The sequence below is a fragment of the Atractosteus spatula genome, chromosome 18 (assembly GCF_055471065.1).
Source record: "Atractosteus spatula isolate fAtrSpa1 chromosome 18, fAtrSpa1.hap1, whole genome shotgun sequence".
NCBI lineage: Eukaryota > Metazoa > Chordata > Actinopteri > Semionotiformes > Lepisosteidae > Atractosteus > Atractosteus spatula.
In genome coordinates, this window is record NC_142723.1 from 7680135 (window position 1) to 7706836 (window position 26702).

Here is a 26702-nt window from a genome sequence, read left to right on the forward strand (position 1 = left end):
ACAAAACGTGTATCATGTGATACAAAAGAGGTTTATCAACAAATACAATAATCTCAATCAAAAAGAGTGCAGTTGTACATGTTAAAAGCTAACTCTTTTGAACTCTGTTATATTCTTACTAATAAAACCAACCTACTATGCAAGCGATTGTAACTGCTGTTGAGAGTTTGAATTGCGAAACATCTAAAATAAATTTACCAACAAAACCTAAAATAAAAAGCTTAGACGTTTAACCAATGTTTCAACAATAGCCTTCTCTAAATAAAATTAATCTCTCATCATGTTATCAAATCATATTTCTGTTACTGCACTGAAGTTATTATAGTTGAAGAGTGTTCCTCTAGCTAATGAAAGCTGATCTCCTCTCGCCTAACACTTCCCTTCATTTTAAATGTGTGATCATAGACACTAAGTGATACTAATTAATCTCCTTCAGATCTGGTGCCTTTAGATGTTAATGTTCTTTGCCAGGAATTCAGAAGAAAATTTTAATAATCAAATATACAGTATGTTCTTGAGCATCACCAAAGGAATATTTTTTTTAATTAACTGAATACAGTAAATACATACTGTACAGTATATATATATATTTCCCAAGCTGTACTTAGAAAACAAATCTTACTAAAAAGGAAAAAAAACGCTAATTTCTGTACATGTTGAAAAGATAGAACATGTCACTGGAAGAAATCTGGGATAATGCACATAATCTCTTAACCTACTTTCAAACTTCAAATATTTGGACAAAAACATTAGATTTTCTTTGAATTGCCTGTGTTTCTTTGAACTGTGTTTTTTTATGAATTTGTTTATTTAAGCATAAAAGTTATTTCAGGCAGCAAACTTAAATTTTTAATTTGTTTATGATTCATACAGTATATAAGCATTTTAATATTTCATTTATCTACTCCCTGTAGTGATGGCAACCCAACATTTCTGACTGTATTTAACGTACCTGTTTTTACATTGTAATAAACACTGTAAAAGGGTATTTTTTCAAAGGCAAAAGTCATTACAAATTATGACTGTTTTGTTTCATGGAAAATTCCATCCATTACAGGGAGCCTGTGAATCTGTGATATAGTGCATAATGAATTGCAATGCACATAATGCGGCATGTTCATTAAACATAATGAATTACAAGTACATTGACTGGACTGCTTCCAAAATCTAAAATAGTTTACGCGGGCCTTTGTTTCTGAATACATTTGGCTTTAAAACATTTCCGAGTCAAAGTTATTTGATTAGCTTATCAAATGCCTGAATAGTCATATTCTGGATGACTAGATTACTATACATCAGCAATATTTCTATAGAGGTGATAATCTAGATTAATTCTTACCATTGTTTCCTTTAATATTATAACCTTACATATAATAAAGTCAGGTAATTGATCATCAAACTGAAAAATTGACACACATACAGTAGAGCCAAAAACATAAGATAGCACAAAATCCTGGGCAAAATACGTTTTCTCATAAGCGTTGTTCAATGGTCTGCGACGTTTGGACCATTCTGCTTTGTTGCAGAAGTTTTGTTCATTTTGGTGCTTCATTTTTGTATTTTTAACTATATGTTAAAACATAGTTGATAGACAGTTGTAATGAAATTGTGTTTGCTCATTCATAATGTATCTATTTTGATTCCACTACATTTCTCCATTGTTTGATATTTGTGGAAACAATACCAAAGTTTGGGAAGGGAATTCATGACTCTTCCCAAACAAGATCAATATGGAAAGAACAATACTTAATTTACAAGATAACCTTCAGTTGTCTTGGTAACCAATTGATTTCAGGTTAATGTTGATTAAAATCTCATTTATCTTTCAACAACAAAACTATTTTTTCTTCATTCATACTGTAGCATAGAAACAAAGGACATCAAGAGCACACAAAACAACCTCAATATACTGTATACTACCATGGGACATTTATCAGCAACAACAACAACAACAATATATATATATATTTAAAGCCTATACTTTAATTATATTGATCCTATTATTATAATAGGAACTTTATTAGGCACATTAATAAGGGCAGTTTTCCTGGGATACATTTCTTAGGTTTCTCAGAGTCTTCTGGCTGCATATCTTATTAAAAAAGTTAATTTAGAAAAAAGAAACAATGAGTTGTGAAGGAAAACTAATGAGGAAACTGGTGACACTATGTTCTAACCTTGCATCCTGTGTAGAACCTAGTAATGGAAAGAGGAAGGAGTTGCTTTTGAAAACTAGCAACATTTTACAAAATGACACCCAAGCTTTTATTAGCCTCAGTGAAGCAATAGTAGTTTCAGTGTTTTTGAAATATAGTAGTTTGAGGTATTAGCAGTCCTAACTGTGACTCTGCAACGTTTTGAGACAGTGCTAGATTTTATACTGAAAGAAATTAATGTGTGAATTAAGCAGCAAATTTTCAAAGTATTGCTTAGACACAATTCGGTACTTAAAGACCAGGTGCAAGAAACTGCTAATAATGATCAAGGAGTACAGTAGTTAGCTGTTCACTATTCCCCCCATTAATCAGACCTAGAGAACAGCTGATCAATTTTACCATTTTGTTCATGGAAATCATTGTGAATGAAGTCGCAGTTATTCCAACACAATTATTAGCAAAAGCTAAATACTGTAGTCACTGTAGTGACCATATTGTAACTACAAACAGCAACAACATAAAAAATAAACAAATATTTACCATTAGAATATTGTGGTTAAATGAGCAGTTTAAGTGGGGTCTCAAGAAGTTGTGGGGAAACTAAAACAGCCCTCTAAGATTTAGATACAGTGTGTGAAAATAAAGAACCTAATGACACAAATGAGAGTTTTAAGAAAAGATCACTTTTTGACTACAACTAGAAGCCTGTACAGGGGAGCCCTATTTTACAGGTTTCCTAAAGAGGAAGCGAAAGACTAGATAAAGGATGTCTTGTGAGGAAAAAAGGATGCCAAAGCTTCTGCCACTTGAGACCGACCCACTATTTCTAGACAGCAGCACCCCCTCACACTGTCTTGTACATGCTGGTACCCACATAACCTGCCTGCACACATCTTGGTCTTGATGAATACAAAATCATTAAACTGTCCTCACCGAGTGTCCCCGTCGGGCAGCCCTGCTCCCTTCACACAACTCCAGCCAGGATCATTGAGAGAAGCACAGATGCAACCACAAGCCTCCATTATACACAAACATCAGCTACATCTTCCAGAGCTGATCCTAAGGGATACGGGACACTTCAATGCTTTGTGCTCTGCAGCTCATTATGCAGGTGTTCTTGTTTTGGCATGTATTTCCATAAATCAGCACCTGTACTATCTTGTACATGTTAGCCCCAGCACAAATCCTAGATTTGCTACATGACTGTTCTGATTATTTTTACTGTTGTTTCTTTGTAAGGTACGTAGGCAGCAGTATGCAAATTGCAAACAGAATGCAATTGCAAAATACAAAAATGCAATATTTAATTTCAAAGTTAAGATAATTCCATTCCTAGACAACTGTAAAATTCTATGCTGTCTAGAATAGTGCACTGCTTATAAGTGTTGGCCAGGATTCCACAAAAGAACAGACCTCTGGACGCCTTTAATACTCTTTAATAAAAACAGCTGGGCTTAGGCAATCAGTTATTTACAGCCTCTTAACTGCAATACCTCTAAAGCTAAAGTGGCAACTAAATTACCTCATCTTCTTTGGAAAGATAAAATTCAGCATAATTGTGATAATTGAGACTTTTGAATTAATAAATTCAAATTTTGAAAAACAAATTCAAGGAGCTAGTGAAAATGGCTGAAGACATTATAAAGAGGCACAGTGGAAAGAAAGTGGTGATTTCATACATTGCTGATTGAAAAAATAAGGCATTCAATGAACTACTGTAGATGTTTTTATATTGCAAATTAAAAATATGAATGGCTCCTATTGCCCAACACTGCCCCCCACAGGAAACAGCAAAAATTTGAAATAAACTACACTCATACACACTATCTATACAGTAAGTACAGTTTCCATGATCAATTTTCATTTTCTACAGCATCTACATTTTGTATTTCAGACTGCCTTAGAATGATTACCACGACAGTCACTGTACAGAGGAGTCAAAGGACTGAGAGATCTGCTGATTTTTTAATAGAACTAGTAAGAACTTTAGCAGTGGCAGGGAATGTCTTGTCAAAAACAAGGATGGGGGCATCTTGAACTCTAACACCAGAAACCTCTCATTTGTTATTCCTAGCAAATTTGACAATGCCCAGGATCAAAGCGTGATGAACTATTATGGAGCGGATATTGGCTTAACCTGCTTGGCTGAGGGCTGACCTCCTGGCCATAGGACAAGGAGGCCAGGACCCCCAAAAAGAACCAAGCAGGACCCCAAACCACCAATGCAGAATTTGGAAGTGCCTGAAGAAGGCGAGAAGGTGTGATCTGTGACGCATGGGTTGTTGCAGCAGTAGGGCAGTCCAAGTGCTTGTTCTCATTCTGTATAGGTTTACTGTAGGGAAGTCGGCTTCCGTTGGCCTAGGCAAGTTGCTTATTATAGGTATGCATTGAGGTGTTGATGGAATGGAATTCAAAGGAACACGGGGTCTAAATGATGAGAAACCAGATTAGGACGTAGGCTCTTCGGAGACGGGAAAGAAAATCACTGCTTTATTGAATTGGGTTAGTGGTGGTGATGTTACCTGAATGGATACAGGGCTAGGTTCGCGATTGTGTCCCCCCCCCAAAGCAGCAATGGAAATTGGAGACTCCTGCATTTGATAGGGGATAGGGAAAATGAGACACAGGACGACTACTGACTGGGCCGGAGGTAGGATACCAGACAGACCGGGGGCCAAGAGATGGCCACAGTAGCAACGGAGACAAGATGAAGGAACCCAGGGCTGAATTGAACACCGGGGATAAGGATTTTTTTTAACTAAACACCAGGGGATCAAGACACAAGGAGACGAGGACATGAGACATACTGTAAGAGCTGAATTTGACAGAAACGCAAATAAGACAGGGACACAAAACACGGGACAATTGCTGCCTGGGCCAGAGGTAGGACGCCGGACAGACCTGGGGCCAAGGAAGTGGCCGCAGTAGCAGTAGAGACGGGAACCCGGGGTTACACTGAACGCCGGGTACGGGCACATGAGACGGAACAACTGGTGTCTGGGCCGGAAGTAGGACGCCGGATAGACCCATGGCCCAAGGAGATGGCCGCAGTAGCAGGGGAAATGGGAGGAATGAGCCCGGGGCTAAGTTGAACGCCAGGTATGGAGACACGAGACAACTGCTGGCTAGGCCGGAGGCAGGATGCCGGACAGACTTCGGGCCGGGGAGATGGCTGCAGTAGCAGCGGAGACGGGAGGAATGAGCCCGGGGCTAAGTTGAACGTCAGGGATAGGGACGTGAGACGGCTGCTGGCTGGGCTGGAGGTAGGACGGCAGACAGATCTGGGGCGGAGGAGATGGCTGCAGTAGCGGCAGAAAAAGGAACCTGGGGCTGAATTGAATGCCGGGGATTTGCAAACGTGGCGGCGAATGTGCATTTGCCGAGAGCAGCCCATTTTGTTTTAACAGGAGAAGCAACTGGATAGGAGTTTCGGATGGATAGGTTGGGATGGCAGGTCCTGGTCTTGGGAAGGGCGTGACATGCAGATGAAGAGTCAGATCGGTGTCTAGCTGGTACTATCTGCAGTTTCTGGCAGGGATCGACTGTGCAAAGGAGCAGCAAACGGGAATATTGATTGAATGGTGTAGGCAGCGTCTTAGTACCATCTATGTAGGGCGCGCGAGGCAATAGGGATACAAGACACACGACTGTTGACTGGAGGAAGAGCAGAGGGGGCTACCGAGTTGTCTTAGATGCCAGGAGGCGAGGAAGGGTGCAGGCTGGCTGGCTGTGCTGGAGGTAGTTTGCTGGCTGGACTGGGGGCTGTAGGGAGGGCAGCAGGAGCAGTGAGGGCCAAAAGAGGAAACCGGGGCCGAACGCCCCAAGCAAGTGGAACTTGGGCCACATAGGACGCCGGAGGGAGACGGAGGAGAGCGCAGAAATGAAAATAGAGAGGGAGGGGGTGGGGTTGTGGGCTTTGGCCTTAGACTCAATGGCACAGGGTTTAGAGAAGGAGGCTGGGTATAGAGCAGCATGCAGTTGCCCGGTGAAAGCGAGTTGGATGAAGATGTAGCAGGACAAGACAACGGAAGACGAAGGGCAAAGGCATGGGCAGCCTGGCTTCTTTTTCTCTTTCTGTTCTTGCGTATTCACGTTTCAGTCTTTTTTCCCCCCATATTTTCCTCTTTTTCTTTTTTGTATGCCCAAACGATGCTTCTCCTTCGTTGTGCGGGCATGTGACGACGTGAGGGGGCACCGCAGTCGGCAGGATTCGGAGCTGAGCGGGGGGGACCCGAGGTCCACTACTGCAACGCGAGAGTCCTTGCATAGGCTGGTGAACAGCGGCACGGGTGACGTCACCAGAGGGCGCCGGAAAATGCTGAAGGACTGAAGTTGCTTTTGTAGACAGCGAATAGATGGAGTGAAGACAGGACTTTTTGGAAGCGTTTCTTTAAACCGGATGCCGTGATCTGAAGGCTTGCCACAGTCCAGGCTAGAATCGTGGGAGACGATCCAGGGAAAGGAGGAGCGGATATACGAAACTGCGGTGGGAAGGCTTACGTATGAGGCAGGGGCTGCTTGGAGAATTCGCCGCGGAGGAAGGAGAGCTGGGTTTGTAATGAGGCAGGGACGATAATTGCAGAATGTAAACTTCGGCGAGGAGCTGAATCCTGTGAGAGCTGGCCGGAGATGAGCGCTGCTGGTAGGGAGGCAGGGGATAGAGGCGACAAGACACTGGAATGAAAAGCAGGAGGAACGGGCTGGTCGAGGAGTGTAGGGGAATCCTGTGCTGCCAGAGGTTCTTCGTCGGAGCAGGAAATTTACAGATCCGTAGGCAATCGAAACGCGAGAGTAAATCGCACGGGCTTGTGCAATACAAAAACGCACCCGAACGTGCAAATGTCGCACGCGAGGGACAGTAGGAAATCACATTGGTATTTATAGCGTTTGGTGGACGAAGAATGACGGGAGCGATTGCTAATTACTGACATCTGAGTACGATTGAGCGTGGTTGTCATCCCTCCCGATCTTTCATTATAAACTCCATTTAATAGGCCTTCAGAATGTTTCCAGTTCTTCTGTCCTTGAGGGCTCTGTGCTTTTTTCTTCAGAAGTGTAGTAAAAACACGTACTGTAGGAGTTCTTGGCATTGAGAGTGTAATAAAACATACACTGCTTCAAGCAGCACGGTCAGTAAGAAATTGGGTAACTTCTTCACCCTCTTGAATTCCACCTTTGAAATGAGCAAGTCTTTTCTTCCTTTGCGGTATTTATTTTAATAAAACTAAACTACACAGAGAAAAATACCACTGCACATATTCAAGATGACATGATCTTAGGTTCATATTGTACATTATTCCAAAAGTATTCACCCCCTTCCAATGTAAATATTTAAAATGAAATATTTTAATAAAAACTTGAATGCTCAAACTGGACACCTCCATGACTGAAAGACATTAATTGGCAGCAAAGGGTTTAAGAAACAATCTCAAACTGAAATATGTGGGTTAAAAAACAATAAATATTCAGTGCCTTTGCAGTAGTAGCCTCTTACACATTTCTACAGAGATGTTCCGAGGCCAGAAGAGGGTTGTTAGTGATAGGGTTAGTTGCACAACTAATATTGTGACAGGATATGAAGAAAAACGGTACATAGCCTTTTCAATAGAACTTACCAGTCACTTAGCCAGTTAATAAAATGTTATTCTCAGATTTAGTCTTATATGAAGCTTGTTTTCCTAATATGGCCCGACAAATTGTTTTCCTAAGCAAAGCTCTACTCCATATTGGGATCCTAACTACACTTTTTGACATTTTCCCTTACTATAAATAAGGCTGGATGAATTAAAAACAACTTTTTAACATTTTATTTTATTTATAATTTTTTAAAAACTTTTTAACACATCTCTCTTTCCTTTCCCCTAAGGCAAACTTGCTTTTGTTCTTTCTTCTGGTTTATATCAGCTGATTTCAGTTAACTTTGCCTGCACTTGTAATTCATTGAGGGCTGCCAATCTCCACTTCACTGAGTGACTACTTACCATTCCCTACGAAAGCCAGATTGACTCCTCCCTAAATGAGCTCTTTGCTGGCTTACTTGGACTTAATTTAAATTGAACAATTTCACTTCTCTTCAGGTGTCAGTACTTTTTAAGGATACTAAGAAAAGCTGCAGACACATCAGACACTCAGGACCAGGACGGGAAACACATGGCTGAGATTAATAATGAGACCCCTGTTCTTAACCTAGGAATCTGAATTGCAAGACTTATCTCCATGTTATTTTGCTTTCTATTATTAATCTGATATATTAGTTTTTAATATGATAGTTTCTTGATATTCTCAGTATCAGTATAAGTGAATACTCTTTGTCCTATATACAGTAATCAGCCTCTCAGAACCCATGATTATACTGATCGTGTGTGAAAGCAGTACTCAAAACTGTATTTTCCATCTAAATAGCACAAAATCTCAGAAACATTTACAGAAAAAATACTGTTTACTTCCTTACAAATCTACAACACAGAAAAAAGGTAGCTTCTTCAAAATACAGACATTATTGGTCCCTGATAATTAAGCTTTGGAAAAAGTATTATTTTTGTATTTCCTTAGCTGTAAAACATTAAGCCATTTACTTAATTACCTTTGCCAAATGCATGAAAAAGCTGAAAACCAAAAGTCCTTGACAGCAAAACACTGCACCATCTCAGGTGCTCAGAACAAATATACTGAAGATAAAAAGACATTCACTTTTGAAACAAATTCACCAAATTCTAATTAGGAAAATGACAATATCTTTTTTTGTAGTAGGTGCACTGAGGTTTTAATAAAGAGACCTGTAAGGTAAATTCTTTTAGCTGATTAACATTTTTCATCAATAGGGTTGATCAAGAATGAATGTTACAGGCTAGAATAATGTGGGGCTATTGGAAAAAAAATGTAAGCTGTGACATCTGTGAAGCATACATTGCACCAGGTAATAAATGCTGTCTTTGGATGTTCTGTCCATTCTCCTCATAGAGCCTGGATAGCCCTGTGCCTGTTCACTTGTCTCTGATCTTTAGATATTACATGTGTATATGATTGTTCCAAAAATGTGCATATATAACTAGTGTGATATGTTTATGCTCAGTACACATTGTGTCTGAAGAAATGTTAGTTAAATGCTGAGCACAACCTTGGAGTAGACACATCATGCTGAAAAATTTAAACTTAAGCCTGCATGATTCATTCACTTTTAAATGTAAATGTCATACTCTTTAAGATCATAAAATGCATGTCAGCTTCTTTTTCCACACTGCACTGGGATGGCAAGACTGCCAAAAATCATTCAATTCAGATACACACAGCAGGAATCTTTGTTTTTGTGGATCAGCTTACAGCCTGGCTTCACTGGGTAATTTACCCCAAGAACCTCAGGTCCCATGCAACTTGCCTTAATAAAGTCAATCCAGGCATCTGCAACAAGCCCAGATACTGCCTGGCTACAGTACACTGACAGTGTCCCCATGATCATAATTTCTCAGTAATTGAGATGTAACATTTGTCTGTGGCAGAATAAATATGCCAGCTGTTTCCTCTTGTCTTTCTAAAAACATGAAAGGTGGCAATAATATGAAATGTGTTCACCCATATGTTCTGTATATTATGAGAAATTAGTGTTGCAGTTTAATTTGAAATTATGAACTTGTAGAGGGAGACAGCATCTTTTCTGCCTTTCTGGGGAGATACTGACCTTGTTTTTTTTTAAACGAAGTGTGTGGTGGCCAACTCTTATGATGAATACAAAAGGAAAGCAATGAATACAGATTTTGTGTGGGCTGAAAATAAGTATGAGAGCAACTGAATCATCAACCAGATCTGATCACAGTCTTGTTCATGTTATTCCTTTTGCTTCCCAAGGTCTGTCATAACATTCTAGTGGTGAAAGACCGCTGTAATCACATTGGACAGAGAATACAATGTATGACCCTTGATACAAAACACCCAAACACACATTTCTCCATCACCATTGAAATAACGTTCAAAAAACAATTGTTTCAATGCTTAAATGCTTTTAAGACAGAGTGACGTCTGAATGATAGATTTCAGCTCAGGAGTTTTGTATTTTCAACTTACTGTATGTAGAAAAACATAAGAGAAACAAAAGCTGCTGATGTACATGCAAGCTTCCTGCCTGGTCCCGTTTTTGTTCTTATTTCAAAGTTCAAAATAAATGTGAATATTTGGGAGGAACAAAGTATTGGATAAAGTGCAGTACTGGAGAAATATTATTGAAATTCATGACAACCCATCATTCACATACAAATGGAAAAGGCATATTGTACAATTCTAGGACTGATTGCATATTTCTTCTTTCAGTGGAATCCTCCCAAAACAGAAATCACTTTATGCTCTAAATATTTAGTAAGAAACTGAAACACTTCACTCAGATTCAGACTTTTTCAGTCTTTTTAATCTCTATATTAATATATATTACGACAAAAATAGCTAGGTTTCTGTAATAGGCCTGGTTTTCATGTTTATTGTGAACAATTTTATTTTCATCCATTAGTTTTGTAAATAGAAGTCTGTGTCTTTTACGTTGTTGCCCGTTCTTTTACTAAGCAATTACACTATGCCAGCAACAAAGAAGTCGCATGACCAAACTAGACATGACCTATTCTCCAATTAATAATAATAATCATTGCTTACACTTATATAGCGCTTTTCTGGACACTCCACTCAAAGCGCTTTACAGGTAATGGGGACTCCCCTCCACCTCCAGCAGTGTGCAGCCCCACCTGGATGATGCGACGGCAGCCATAGTGCGCCAGAACGCTCCCCACACACCAGCTATCAGTGGGGAGGAGAGCAGAGTAATGAAGCCAATTCAGAGATGGGGATTATTAGGAGGCCATGATTGGTAAGGGCCAATGGGAAATTTGGCCAGGACGCCGGGGTTACACCCCTACTCTTTTCAAGAAACGCCCTGGGATTTTTAATGACCACAGAGAGTCAGGACCTCTGAAGGACGGCGCCTGTTTACAGTATAGTGTCCCCGTCACTATACTGGGCCATTAGGACCCACATAGACCACAGGGTGAGCGCCCCCTGCTGGCCCCACTAACACCTCTTCCAGCGGCAACCTTAGTTTTTCCCAGGAGGTCTCCCATCCAGGTACTGACCAGGCTCACACCTGGTCTAGGGGTGTTTTATTATTTGACCTTGATGTCACAGTGTCAATTTATATCTTCTATCAATGACAACTGGTATTAGAGCTCAATTGAATTCCACGCGAGTGCCCCCCCCCCCTTCCAGTTTGTGATAATATCTTAATTATTTGCACCATCATTTTTACTTCATGACTTTCCCTAACTTTACTCCATTCATGTGTGACACTTACAAATACAGCCTGGATCCCTAAGTGCTGTGACACATGGACACTGGAGAGAGAAAACTCTCTGAAAGCAGACATCAGGATTCTACTCGTCTCCGATGGCCTCCTTTGTCTTTGTTTACAATGAGACTGTAAACATGGCTGTCCCCTCTGGGGCTGTTGTCAGCATTCCAGCTTTCCAACAACTCCCAGACAGCCGATTCTCAACGTAAGAGGCCTGATCTATTCTACTTGGCTCTCTGCCCTGTCTGCCTTTCAGCAGCTCGACATTGCTGAATTGACAAAACTTGTACCGTGGGGTCGTCCTTTTCTTGTGCCAAAGGCTCCCGGAAGCTGCAAAGCTGTTCCTCTCGGATCTGTGCCATTTTCCTCGGGATTTTCAACGCTTGTGTTAGAGACGACCAACAGGCTTTGCAGCACGCTGACAGCTGCAAAGTAGATACAGACTCAGTAGTGCTGCCAAAAAAATTAGCCTTAAATATTTAACTTCTGGCAGTTACTACAACCTCAAGCATTCCTTCAAAACGCCATGCTATTATTATGTTTAGTTGAAACGTATTCATTTTGTAATGCTAAGTTGTTTACAAAAGGCTCCAATTTTGTGTGATTTTGGGAAGTGTTCGACCGGGATGTCCAGTTTCTGTGTAATCCTAATCTCTATTTAACACACGACTGTGTGATATGTTCCGAGCAATGTAAGGAAGCATTCCTATGTTAATAAGCTTCACCCAACAGGGTGGGGTGATGGAGTGGAAATTTAATAAATCATATCTTTACACTCATTTTTATACAGAAAACCCCTGTAGAAATACTCCATGGAAAGCCTGTGTGTTGAATTGTTTCCTCTCCTGCATTGCTTTCACAGAAATTCTGGATTTTTCAACTCTGGTGCTGTCAACAGCACTCAGTGCCACTTCCACACGGTTACAGATTTCCAAGTAAATATGCGAGCAGCCTGCTTATTCAAGAGGCTTCACCAGAAGAACGTGGTCTGTTTTTCTAACCTTGAAAGTTTTGATGGCTTGGGAGTTGGTAGCAGAAACACGTGTCGATGCAGGAGCAAGGGAGGGGGTTAAGGATTCCAGTTCGGTTTGTTGTAATTGTTTTTCCCACCTCTGTCACTCTGCTGCATCCTTTGAAATTAGCCTTAGAATCGTGTTCCCCTGAAGTTTTAATGATTTAAAATGATTAAGACAATTTTAGTTTATTCTGTTTTATTTGACATATAAGTTCTAATGATCTGAATTTGTACCTGTTTTTTTTTTTCTTGGTTGAGATATCACTGCAATTCAATATTTTTTAAAGGGAGTATATATTTGAACATAGTTCCCTTTCCAGGGAATATGGTTTTGAGGTTTCAATTGGAAACAAGAGTCTTTGCTCAAAGTGAGGATTAAAAAATAACATCAGAAAACAGTTATGTAAGGAATTACTTTCCTCTTTCTTGCAGCTGTTCATCAATTTTAATTGGTAATGACCACGATCTTCTGAATAATACTGTCTTGGAGCTCTGCAGTAATTACTATGAGATTTCAACCTGTGAAACTTTCTTCCTCGTGTTCAAAAGGTACGTGCATTTCATTGTCACTTTCGACGTCAGGTTTAGCTGTTCACGATGCTTTGATACATTTATTTTTAACAAACTTTGTCTAGATACTGTAAAAATACATACTTCTGAAAAGGGGAGATAAGGGAATGTTGTCAGCATTGTGAGAGGACACTTAATCTAAGATAAAAAAAGGAAGGAGTGATCTTAAACTATAATGCAGCCCCTTCCAAGTACATTTCCTGTTTGCAGGACAGATTAGCTGCTTTTGGTGAATAGTTTTTAGCTTGACTAACAACAAGCTGAACAGAGAGTAGTACTCTCTGTAAACATCCAAGGAGAAAAGAAGAAAGAAATGAGACAGGAAAAATGCATTAACAGACTTTAGTATGCTAGCAGACTTCATCAAAACCAAACCAAAATTAAGTTAACAAATGATTGTAGCTCAATGTGGAGCTTCTACCTGTAATCAGCTACATAGACTTGCAGAGAAAACTCATTTAAAGTTTATTAAACTCCATTTACATGCTTTTTTTCTTTTTCATAATGTACAGTTTTATCCTGTAATCAATGGAAGACAAGGACACATATTGACTGCTGAAAAAAAACCTCAAATGCAGTACTCTCTATACTAGGTGTGGTTTTGGAAACAACACATCTTTGACTCAGAATTTATAAATCAATTGTCAAGACAGATTGCTGAAAAACTGAAACCATGTGCAACTGAACATGATAATTCTGTTTACACACTAGCCACGTGAGCGATAAGCGAACAGAAAAAAAAGGACTTCCTGGACTGAAAAGCAGACACGCAAAGAAAACATGATGCATTAGGACTGCAGGACTTGTACGAGGCAGTGCTGTTCCGTGCTCAAGCAAGAAAATCCAAACTTGGGACTTAGGTCATACCTAACAAAAGGAATGGCACAAAACGCTTTCTCATTGCTCATCTGCTGTTGCTTTTGCACTGTTTTTATTTTAAATAATAGACCTGTGGATGCAGGTAAAATATTGGTAGTGCCTGTGGATGGGAGTCACTGGAATGCCGTTAAAGTTCTGATAATGGAGCTCGTGGGGAGACGCCATGAAGTAACAGTGTTAAGATCCTCCAACGCGATGTACGCAGAAGACAAGTCCCCAGATTTTCGAATCATCACAGTTGAGCTCCCAGGACAGAAAGCTAGGACCACAGAAGAAAGGGAAAAAACAGCTCTCTCCTGGATACTTCACAATGCTTTCAACAAAGAAAGCCAGTCTCTTTCAGCATTTTGGGATCTTTTCATCTCAATCAGGAGAGTTAGTCAGGACTACAAGATTGCCATTGAAACTGTTTTTGAGAACCACACACTCCTAAAGCAACTTAAAGATGCTAGTTTTGACCTTGTCCTAGCAGACCCATTTTACCCAGGGGGGCTGATGATAGCACGCCATCTAAAATTACCGATGGTACTTTTTGGGCGGTGGATGCCAACTGAAGACATACACTTTGCCATTGCTCCATCACCTCTCTCCTACATCCCCGTGCTGCACTCCAGGTTAACGGACAGAATGACATTTTTTGAAAGACTTAAAAATGTTCTCATGTACAGTTTTGGAAACCTTCTAAACCATATCTTTATATATTCAACTTACGATGCACTGTGTCGGCGCTATCTAGAAACAGATGAAAGCATATACGAACTTTATAAAAAAGCTGACATCTATCTGATGAAAGTGGACTTTGCTTTTGAATTTATGAAGCCAATCATGCCCAACTCTATTTATATAGGGGGATTTCAGTGTAGATCTCCAAAACCCCTGCCTCCAGACCTTCAAGCCTTCATGGATAATGCTGGCAAAGATGGCATTGTTGTTTTCTCTCTAGGAACCATAATCAAAACCTTGCCCGAACATGTGGCCACAGAAATAGCATCTGGCTTAGCACAAGTCCCACAGAAAGTTATCTGGAGATACACTGGACCTCCAATTTCTACTTTAGGAAACAACACCAAGGTTCTGAGCTGGCTGCCCCAAAATGATCTCCTAAGCCACCCTAACACCAAGGCCTTCATAGGACATGGAGGAGAAAACGGAATTTATGAAGCAATCTATCATGGAATTCCAGTAATTGGATTCCCACTTTTTGCCGACAACTACGAAAATCTTCTGCGACTTAAAGTTAAAGGGGCAGCCATTATACTAGAAAATCTTAACCAGCTGACAAGGCATGACATCTACAAAGCTGTTCGGACTATTACAGAAGACCCATCTTATTGGACAAATATGAAAAAGCTGTCTCAGGTCCACAGGGACACACCAGTGCCCCCCAAAGAACTCGCTGTGTTTTGGATCGAGTATGTAATGCGTTACAAAGGTGCTAGCCACCTTAGAGCAGCCGGACATGATCTGCCTTTCTACCAGTACTACCTGCTGGATGTCATAACATTCCTGTTAATTGGGTCAGTATTATTTTCTTTTGTATTTTGGACTTTATTACAACTTCTTTGTAGGAAATGTTCAGGCATTACAAAGACAAAGCAAGAGTAACACAAAAGCTTTTCTTCACAGTGAAAACAAGTTAGGGTCGATCAGCTCAAGACATTTTAAATCTTTTGTGGATAAACACTTAGAACAATTCCACATTCTTCAACCGTGCCTCTTCTTTTTTTGATTGACTTTTTTACCCCCTCTACTTGTAGAAAATGTTTAAGAAATGAAGATTATAAATCTAACAGTCCATGCTGAGATGTACAGATTTACTTAAAAACAAATTAATGAATGTGAATCAAAAACACTTTTTAATAAATTTGAAATGACAAAATGTACATTTTTAATTTTATTTTATTTAACTCAATTGGTTTGTCATAAGTGCATGTTCATGTTATATGTATTTATTTAGCTTTGTTGACTAGTTTTTGTGCGTGCTCTTTGAGTGAGCTGGCAGCTGATCTTGTGATACATTCTGTATTAGTGCTAGCATTTTGTAAACGGAATAAAAAATGCTACCTGATCAACTCCAAGCATATTAATGTAAAATAAATGACATGATGACCCAAAAACAAGTATATAAAGTTGTCAGTTTTTATTGCATATATCACAAACATGAACGTGACCTCCGGGGTCTAGCCTCAATCACTGCTAACTCCATTTGTCTGTCTTCTACTGTTTTATCTAAATTCATAATAGCAGCAGTTTTAAATACTTTGATTTGTACATAAAATAAAGAGATTAGTGTACAGCTTTCACAAACAATCAGCTTTTTTTAAAAAAGGGAATAATAATGATAGCAGCAATACTTAAAAAAGGACATTACATAGTAATAAATAATTAGTAAAAAAAATCAAGTGGTTGCAGAACACTTAAAACAATGAAGTTGGCTCATTTATTTTCAATATAAAAAGGAAAGCATGGTGTCATGCACTTCAAGCACTGCACATTGAAATCTTAGACCTCCTTTAGTCTGTCTTTCTGGTTTTACCAGTTTCAGTCATGTATGTTCCAGAGAATCCAGGCTCTTTGCTCCAGTTTACAATGTCATTATCATAAACAATGAGGGAGTAAACTCCTCTCTCCTTTTGTTTACCACACACACAAAAAAACTGAAGATGTCTTTTAAGACTCCAAAACCTAAGATTTATTTTTGGTTTTAAATTTGTTAAAACAGACTGCCAAAAATTAAAAGAGTTGGGTGAATATGTACTAACGAACTAGTCAAAAGTGAAAAGGGGCTTAGTAAGTTCACTGTATCCAACTCACTGTGCTGCCACCATTTAATTTCTTAACACTGTCTCACTGAACAACTCTAAAATCGAAGCTCGAAGAATACACATCCTGATAGTTGATTCTGATCTGGAAGCGGTAATGTTAAAACTGAACACACAGTATTACAATGTTCAGAAGACTTATAAAATATCTACAAAACCTTAATTAAATTTGAGAATATAGAAAACGATCTTTCTAGGCTGCCCTCATGAGCCTGCTGTGGTGGAGTGAGTACATCTAGCAAACCACTTACACAGCTCACTTTTACCAGTTGCTGTGTATGCGGTTACATTAACGGACACTTTTTACTTAATTGCATCTGAGGTTACTAATCACTTTACTACTGCGCTTCTCAATATAACTAACATTAGTTTTAGAAAATATTTCACTGTCAAGTCAGTTCAGAAGAGGTATTGGTCTCTTCAGTAGTTTTGTTCCATTGGTATCTTCATTCTTCCTTTTACAAAATCAGATGTTGTGTGGAAAGTATTGTTCATATTTCTTGCCACCCAGTCCAACTTTGCAATTATTGTAACACACTGGGGAAAACATTAAAACATAATTCCCAGTAGACCTGTTTAATATGACTATTCCTATGTGCAAATCATCATATAAAGTTCCAAGCTTAAACCTTGAAAAGGAGAGTAAAGGAGTATGAAAAAGCTGCCCCTTCTAATCTACATTTTCACCTACTGTATCTGATACCTGCAAAGACCTGCATTGTTCCTCGTTCAAGTGCCACTATAGTAATAGGATCTGGATTTTCCAACTTCCAACCAAACTGCTGGGAGAAATTAGGGGCTGCCTAGGCATTTGTGTCCATAGGTCACTAAGGAGGTCTAAAACTGACCTATATTAGCCTCAATCATGACATAATTAGTTCTCTTAGTAATTAAAAATATACCTTTTTCTTTTATACATTTCACGCAACACGCAATTAAGTGTGAAAATAACAGTGATTTTTAAAAAAAACAAACATGAGTAACGAAAGAAATGGATACCTGGTCTTAAGCCTAAAATGTACAAAGCCATCTTCCAGTACTTAAACTAGATATATAAAAATATCATGAATTAGACACAAAGAAAAACATACACAAGTAGACATGTCATACACGATGAAATTCCCAATTCATATGTTAAGTATTTAGACTATGTACTTTAGCAAGTATTTGCTTTAGGTAGATTGGCTTTGTTATCAGATAGGTCTACAAGTAAGTATGTTTGTCCTTACAGATAATCTCAGTTCTCATGTGGACAAAAAATGTGGGGTTCTGTTTACTGCAGGTGTGCAGCCCAAATTTGCTAAAGCAAAGCTTTGGGACTAGAAACCCCAAGATTCCAATTACTTAGTCGGCACAAATCTGTAAATTCGGAAAAGGGATGTTGTTAGTGAAACCTTTCATGTTAAATCTGCCCCCCAAACACACAAAGAATATATACCTGTAAAATTCTTAGTGTTAATGTTCGTAACCCTTGGCATTGCCTCTCTTGCTCACACTGTTGCCCTTAAGGGCCATGCTTCTAGGCCTAACGGTCCTTGTCGTCTTACTCCACACTGCTCAGCAGGAAGCCCACAGGGAAGTCCTCTCCTGGCTGATTTGGCAACTGCTCATCACTAAGCAGCCCATACTGAAGAGGAGCTCCTCACTCCACTGCAAAGCCACAGGTCTCCTCCACCGCAGTCAGGAGCTTCTCAAACAGCTTCTCGTACGATTCATAAGGTGGAATGTCAATCCGGTTAAAGCTGGGGAAACAAAACCTGGGTATTTAGGTCTCAGCACTCAACACAAGTAACCTCACAGCAAGAATGCGCCAAAGGAAATGCATCCTTAAATCTAAAAACAAGCAGCAATTACTCATATTTTAAACAATTCCAAAACCACCAAAAAGAAAAACGGACCTGCTATGTTCCTCGCACAAAGTGAAAAAGTTCACAAATTCTGGATTGAGGTACAGTATGCATGCAGATGCGTGGTAAACAATTTATTCCATTTAAAGCACACTCGATGACAAGTTTTTGAAAAGATAAAACTCGAAAACCTCTTTAAAATTAACTCCAGCTTGTATGTGTCAACAACAAGAAAATGAAAAAAAAAACGTACTGATACCTAGTCTCCTAAACTGACTCCCTTGCAAGAACATCCTCCCTCGCATAGTTTAAATATTTGAAGCTCCATGTTCTTGAAGTATTTCCTTCACTCAATAAAGAATGCATCATTACAGATGAGGAAGAGTTTATCTTACCATGTGTGGGCTTTAGGCAGATTGTCTGTGTTGGCATCTATCAAGTGGATAGTGAACAGTCTTGGTCCTGCAGAACCTGTAGAACCTTACCAACACACATTCTAGTTAACACTGATCCAGGACTACTTGCACTTAAAATACAGCAGCAAAAAAATTCTGGAAAGTCTTTTGCTCATAATTATGCACAAACATAATGTACAATATGTCTGGACTTATTTTAGAACAAGTTCAAACAATGAATGGCATGGTATATTACAATAAATGTGCTTTCAATACAAATAAAAATAAAGGTTTAGTTTAAACAATCCTTCTAAAAAAGTGTGAAGAACCACTCCTGGAATTGAATGCAGGCTATTATAGCCATGTTACAAAACAGACAAGTTATCACAGCACTCCAACCCACTCCCTCATGATGGAAACACTGATGTCTTCTACAATTGTTGTCCCCTACAGAGGGACCACAATAAGACGTTTTTTATTTACGGTCATCAAAACCAACATTTTCAATTTGACCTCACTGAGTTTTCAAAAGATTTGAGGCAAATTCAAATGAAGTGTCAACAGTGCTAAAAAACCTAAAACACATGAAAAATTTTGGATTTTAGACCTTTCAGGAAGATCATCATCACATGTGTATATAATCTGTCACAAAGTTGAGAGCTAAGTTACAATGTGTTTGCCCACTTTTCAACCCTGTAGAGTAAAGCAAGAATGATGACTGAGATATATGAAATTATATACGATACAATGACCTCCCACACCTGCTTCCTGGGCCAGTCAAAGGCTTCACTGGCACATTTCAGACAACGCTGGATTTCTCCATCACACTATCTTATGTGAAAGATAACTCCTTAAGCAGGGGGAATGCTCTCCATTCTTCAGACACTCATTGTAAATCCCAATCAATGGCGTCTGCCATTATTTGTCAATCAAATCAGCGAATGGACTTACTATCAGGTGCTGCTCATCATTTACATTCCCCTACACATTCATGAAGTTCAAAGACTGCTTTTTTGTATTCCAGAACACAGGTCTGTCAGGATTAACTGTTATCTTAAAAATGGCTAAACGGCTACATTTTCAGTAGAAGATGAAGCATGACGAAGGCAAAACATTGAGTGAAAAGAGTAGAAGGATGAAAAATACATAATCAGACTATATATATACACAAATGGAGCTCAGCTTATGCGATAACCACCTTGCAGTGCCTTAAACCCTTGCAGAGGCACGCGGGTAGAGCCCGTAACAAACTGGAGAAGCCTCCCTCTCCTCTCTTCATCAAACGACTCCACTGCCTGCCAAAACCACTTGACGATGTTGCTGTCTGCCACGCAGTGTTTCAGTCGTGTGTTGGCCTTCCAGTCATTGAGGTCAATCTTCCCCAGGCCTCCAATTATCAGCTGCAATTCCAAGAAAATTACACCGTGAACAAGCTACAGTGTTTAAATACGACACTCTTTAACACAGTCAACGTGTAACTATAGTCAAATACAATCATTTACCCTAGAAGAAAGTGAAGCTCTGGTACTGAAGATTACAGATGTAATTTATATTTCCTTCAGAGAGCACACTGACATTGTTTCGCCTTAGTTGCTCGTGGTTTTGCTAAAGTGAATTTGAAACTGAGACCCTGCAGCAGGGGCGTCTGGGAGTCTTAGCTGGTGTGTCTGCAGGTGTTCCAGATCCTTTTAAATCAGCAGCATCTGAAGAGCTGGTAGAAGCTGTTAAATTGGTCCAGTTAAGCCAGTAACCAGTTTAAGGTTAAGGGAGGTTAAGAGCCAAGCTGGAATGAAAATATGCAGACGTACAGATGCAGGCAGTCAAAACGAGCAGGATACGCTGCGATACAACGTGGTGGGTGTGTTGCAATATACCGCAATATACCGTATGCAAATCAGATTATGTTAATAGTATCCGGAATCACCTTGTAAAACAGGCAGGTGTAGCTAATAAAGCTTAACCTCTCCTGTACAGCATTTGAGCTGTCACCAGAAAACACCCAATTTCGAATCCCGATCACTGCTGAGGGACAATCTTTATTCAATTAAGAATTTAAGTTGTATACTCTTTAGACTTTTAAATTTAAACTGTGTACTACAGCATGTTAATCATTATACATTAAAAAGTTGGTATATCTTATGAAAGCAAGATTGCTCAGTTGGACAAAAGTACACAACCTACCACCTTTATCCTAAATATTTTAAGTATGCAGAAGTATTTTATGCATCAAAGTCTTTACCGAAGATATTACTAATAGTATTAATAATGAATGACCTTGGACAAGCTGTAAACTCAAAGTATTACCCTGGTCCACAATTTTTGTAACCGTCTTTGTAAACGAAAATACTTTATTTTTTCATTGACAAAAAGTAACACCACAGCATTTCGTTGATCCGATCACGCATTCGTTTCCAATCATACAAAGTATGCCTTTCACATGCTCATAAAATATATTTAATTTAGGAACATAAACATATTACTGTATGTTAACTGTACTGTATATGGCTGGTCTTGGTAGTTTAAAGAAAAAATACACACCAGTATTCCATTTCTCCCTAAGCATTTTAAGCATCAAAGTCTTACATGTGGTTATTTCGGAAACGTTTTTACGTGCTCCTTCTGACCATATTACTGTACGTTTATATACTTTGTGAAAATTGATCGTTTTAACCTTTTCTGCGAATACGCTCGTTATCGGAGTAGACAAAAGCATACTTTTAGAATTTGATTAATAGGGAATATAATATGGAATCGCGTATCTGAAGAAATTAATAACGATATAATTATATTCAGGTACTGTAGCACAAACAGTAGTATAAAACGTTCCATTGATATGTGTATTGCTATTTCAGTGCATATCACATGACTGGATCGGTAGCGTGACAGCTTAAGTGACTGACTTATTAGCGTGAGGTCGGGTGAACAGATCCAGTAATCGCTATGAGTTTTCTTTTAACAAATAAACATTTCTTTGAAAAACTAAAATAGCAAATATTATAGACACTACAGTATACTGACATTTTTTTATATTTCTAAATATCACAACATGTTCGTACTGTATGTACACAGCGGTACCGCAGGGTGTAAGGCGCAAACCCGCAAGCCCTACATTAATGTTGCGCATTCTCCTGGCGCTGCGGCCGAAGAGCACCCGGCTGGGGTACGCGGCGAGGGGCAGGACAGGAGTGGTAGTGATCAGGGCGAGGATTAGGAAAGCCGCTGACCAGTGCAGCTGACCCACTTTGAAACGGGGGTACAGTCTGGGGAGATCGCCCGGTTTTTGCACCCCTGTGTCTGGTCTGGTCTGGTCTACTCTGCTCTCTCTCTTGGGGGTGCTGGCTGTGCCGAATTTCACTCCACAAAGTCTGAGTCTCTGTGTTACATTGTTTGTAAACAAACCGGTTTCACAAGTGTTTCCTCAGCTTCTTCATTTTCAAATAGAATAGGCAAGTCTTCCAATGAAAGACAGTCCAACTTCCCCCCACAGGCAGACTGACACGTTTTCTTAGAAAAACAGATTCACACCGCGAACCTGCGTCAGTCTTCTGTGTAAAAAAAATCGGCTTGAACACCGTGGGTGCTGTTTTTAATAAGCTGCTGAGTAAAGAATAGGAATTTTCAGCAGTATTGTGCAAACAGTTTTATGTACAGGCTGTGAAAAGTTTCATAAGTAGAGGTCTTAAAAATTAGGCTGGGCAAACAATTTTTTTAATTCTTAAAAAATAAATAAAAAACGAGATATAATGATGTGTTCCTTCTTAGACATTTCACGACTTTAAAAGCTATAAAAACAGGCTTCGATAGTTAATAACCACAACAGCATCCAAATCATATCAGCTACTGTATATAAAATAAAGTAATATATTTCCAGTAATGTAAAGTATATATTTAAAGTAATAATTGAACAATATATGTAAATGTTTTATGATATGTCTTTGTTGTAAATGTCTGTAATATGTCTGTAGATTGTATCTTATTTTTCATTTTTGTTTTGTTTCATGTTAATTTTATAAGGGAGAGTGTCATAGAGAGACCCCCTTACCCCCATCTTGATTAAAATCGCAAATGTGTGTTCCATAAAATACTTTTTATTTTTCACAATCTGACAATGCAAGACAGAATTCACATTCACTGCGCCCAACTTTTTAATGGAAAATCACGCTCAGCTTTGGGCTTGCTTGACGTCACTGTCTTTCATCTGAAATCCTGATTGAATCCTGCTAAACTAAAAATTAGACACAAGAAGAGAAGAGGATCTAGTGAAATTTCTCTGTGAACTGAAGAGTTAAAGTGTAAAGTGTCTTCTCCTTTTAAACTTGTTAATGTGACATGGAAGATTTTACTGTATTAATGATGTAGCGTTTTCGGCTCACGTGGGTTTGCGCCCTACACCCTGCGGTACTGCTGTGTACATACAATACGAACATGTGATATTTAGAAATATAAAAAATGTCAATATACTGTAGTGTCCATAATATTTGCTATTTTAGTTTTTCAAAGAAATGTTTATTTGCGATTGCTGGATTTGAACACCCAACCTCACGCTTATAAGTCAGTCACTTAAGCTATCATGGTACCGATCCAGTCATGTGACATGCACTGAAACAGCAATACACATATCAATGGAAAGTTTTATACTACTGTATATGCTACAGTACCTGAATATAATTATATTGTTATTAATTTCTTTTCCATATTATATTCCCTATTAATCAAATTCTAAACATATGCTTTTGTTTACTGCGATAACGAGCGTATTCGCAGATAAGGTTAAAACGATCAATTTTCACAAAGTCAATCAACAGCTCAGAAAGACACAATATAAGACCAGATCAGGAAAAGGAAAAGAGAGAGAGGAGTCAGGAGGACGTGGAACTTAAAACTTGCGTCAGTAGAGAGCCTCTACTTTATGATCATCCAGACAAAACCCGTTTGGAACTAAGTATATGAACCTTGGTAGAGACAGTTTGCTATTCTGTGTTTTTAGTCAATAATATGTCAGTTAAAAAGGTCTTTCCTGCTTCAGGATGTATTGCATTCTGTTTTATTTAGAAGGCAGCTTTTCTCTTCTTTGGCCTCCAAGTCAAATACTTGGTAGCAGTCTGGGTTTTTCTGGGTGATTAGAACATTAGGCCCCTATAAATTTATAAATGCAGAAACATGTGTGTTGTTTTTGTTGTGTGTAGTGTTTCTGTTGTCATATTTAATACATATTTATTTAACCAAGTGTGCCTGGATTATTACTCTTTTCACCAAAGCTATGCAAGGGAACAAAGCATTCATTAGCCTCTAATTATACCAACCGCTCAGGTGTGTTCTGGAGAAATCACTTACAAGTTGGGGGTCATGAATAATTATTTTACTTATTGACTAAACTGCTCGGTCAATTCTTGATATTCACCAATTTTGTAAACCCCCCATTTGTAACATTACATAACTTATTTGAATACTTGAAATAAGAGAATAATTATTAACATAATAAAAATCTTCTTAAAACAATTTTAAAACCCTTTTTAACTAATGTAAATGTAAATGTAGTATTTACATCATCTCCACATTAAACAGACTGTCACAAAATGTGTCTTGTTTTCTGTAAAATGGTATTACCTCTAACTCCTTGTTATCAAAAGGCTTTAACAGATGCTGAGGAATCAACTCATTAAAGCCCTTCTGCAAGGCAAGAAACTGAGCTTCAATCCCTCTCATAAACCTCCAGTTCACATAGAGCCTGAAAAAAAAGCACATTGTTTCATAAATCAAAATTCAAATTAAGTACTAGAAACCATATGTAACCATGTCTTGATTTCTACACTCAGTGCATCCGGATAGTTTGCAAAATCCAGACTAGGCTTCCGACCCACCATATTTCAAAACCCTCAGGGACTTGTTTTGAAAAGCAATTTTTGTGCAACTTCACCAGAAGAACATTCAGTGGGGCAAGTATGTAGTCATTTATGGCAAAACAAGGAAGTTCTTAAACATCATTGAGGGCAAAGATAGTAATGCATTCCAGTTATCTAGCTCAGGTTTACTTACAGGTAATGTAACATTTTCCCTTACAGATTAAAGACACCCAGTCGGTACACAGAGTGACAGAATCAAACAGTAAGAAAAAAGTATAATTTAAAATGAGGATCACCCAGAAAGCAACACCCCATTTTTGTTTCTGTAACAAAAATGGGGAAAGGGAAATCTCATAGACCAAATGTTCCATCACTTTCATCAAGTGAATTTAGGCAACACTTATAAATTGTGGGACAGTACTTCCTGGGTGACGCTCATCCAGTTGAGGTTGCACTAGAGGGGCTCATGCGTGGCCTTCCCAGTGAACATGCGCTTGGTGGGGGGGCTATATTGCCATTGGGGCAAGCCTTGTCATGTCATTAGCCAGGATTCTGGCGGATGGCTAGATCAGTGAAACCACAGTCATCTGGGCTTTAGCCAGCCAGGGCTGCCTCAGCTGCAACAGCGATTTCTGGGATCAGCCAGCACTTGCAAACTTGCACTGATACCAATAAGAGACATCACTTCTCCAGACAGTGCTAGTTCTCCTAATAAAGCAGTGAGGAGTTCACAAAGTGTCAAACAGTGAACAGTTCTGACACGCCTTTTGGCACGCTGGAGGAGTGCATGCACAGGATCTTATATTCTGTTACCTGGCATTTCCCATCGAGATGGTAGAAAACAAAGCAGTGGGAATTATACATTTAAAAGAAGAAGTCGCACTAGACAACAATCTATTAAAATTCACTGCACTTACATACTCACCTTACATACTCCTTTTTGTTCTCCTCCGTTACTGGAATGTTTCTACCATTTGGTTTGAGCTCGTGCTGGAGAAATTTGCCAAATGCGTTATGCTCTACACAAAATGTATGATCCAGAACAGGGGTGATGTCATTCTCACTATAAAAAAAAACAATTTTATTAGATTGTATTTATAAGTCTAAATAGGTCAAGACTGAGAAATGAATCCCATTTTCATGCTGTTTAACCCCAAGCTATTGAGGACTTTTTCGGGTCATCATTCACAGTAGTGTTTTACTGATGTTTTCTACCTCATACAAAACTCACCAAACCTCAAGCGCTTAAGACTTATTAACTCACAAAATATGAAAAAAGTGTGTCCTGACTTACAGAATCCATACTAGGCTCTTGTGCAGCTCAGGATCCACGGTTTCCAGGTCTGACAGCTGAATGGGCTTTCCCAACAGTTGCTTATAGAAAGGCAGTGTAAATCCACCATTAATGTAATGTCCATGGAAAACTGCCAAGCCCATTATTCGGCCAACAAAGTGGAAATAAGACAAATGGTCCTGCAACACACCAAGAGTTTTTGTTATTAGGGCTGGAATAGCTATATAGCAAGAAAGAACACACCACACAGGGAAATACTGAGAGATCTCACATGGTTAGCAGTACCCTTATTTTGTTCAGTACTGAACTATGTTTTCCAAAAAATACAGTAAGGAAGTTTATGCTGTTGATGACTCCAAATGATAAACTAAGTCAAATGTCTATCCCACGAGAGCAAACATTTCACTCACAGGATTGATTGAAGAGTCAGGATTTATCTGCAGAGTGTAGATATTATCTGTAGAGTACTGGAAGAGCCCATAGTATGGATTTAACATCTCATGGCACAGGAGATACAACCACTCCCTAAACAGAGAAAAGAATGATGGAATTGCATAGG

At 39.0% G+C, this 26702-nt stretch overlaps 1 protein-coding gene and 1 pseudogene across 2 annotated transcripts in view; one reads left to right on the forward strand and one right to left on the reverse strand.

Moving 5' to 3' along the window:
* The first annotated feature begins 13866 nt into the window (after positions 1-13866).
* On the forward strand, positions 13867-15682 carry LOC148818522 (UDP-glucuronosyltransferase 2A2 pseudogene; annotated as a pseudogene).
* Positions 15683-16070: 388 nt separating this feature from the next.
* smurf1 (SMAD specific E3 ubiquitin protein ligase 1) overlaps positions 16071-26702 on the reverse strand; it is a 43791-nt gene continuing 33159 nt past the window's right edge. The window contains exons 12-18 of one of the 2 annotated variants that reach the window (XM_088936586.1): positions 26554-26668; positions 26144-26322; positions 25775-25912; positions 24614-24734; positions 20205-20406; positions 19007-19082; positions 16071-18506 (exon numbers count right to left, since the gene is read on the reverse strand). In XM_088936586.1, coding sequence (XP_088792712.1) covers positions 18407-18506; positions 19007-19082; positions 20205-20406; positions 24614-24734; positions 25775-25912; positions 26144-26322; positions 26554-26668 — 931 coding nt within the window. In that variant the 3' untranslated portion in view covers positions 16071-18406. Of the gene's footprint in view, positions 18507-19006; positions 19092-20204; positions 20407-24613; positions 24735-25774; positions 25913-26143; positions 26323-26553; positions 26669-26702 lie in introns of both variants that reach the window. The other variant, XM_088936585.1, reaches the window with a different exon arrangement.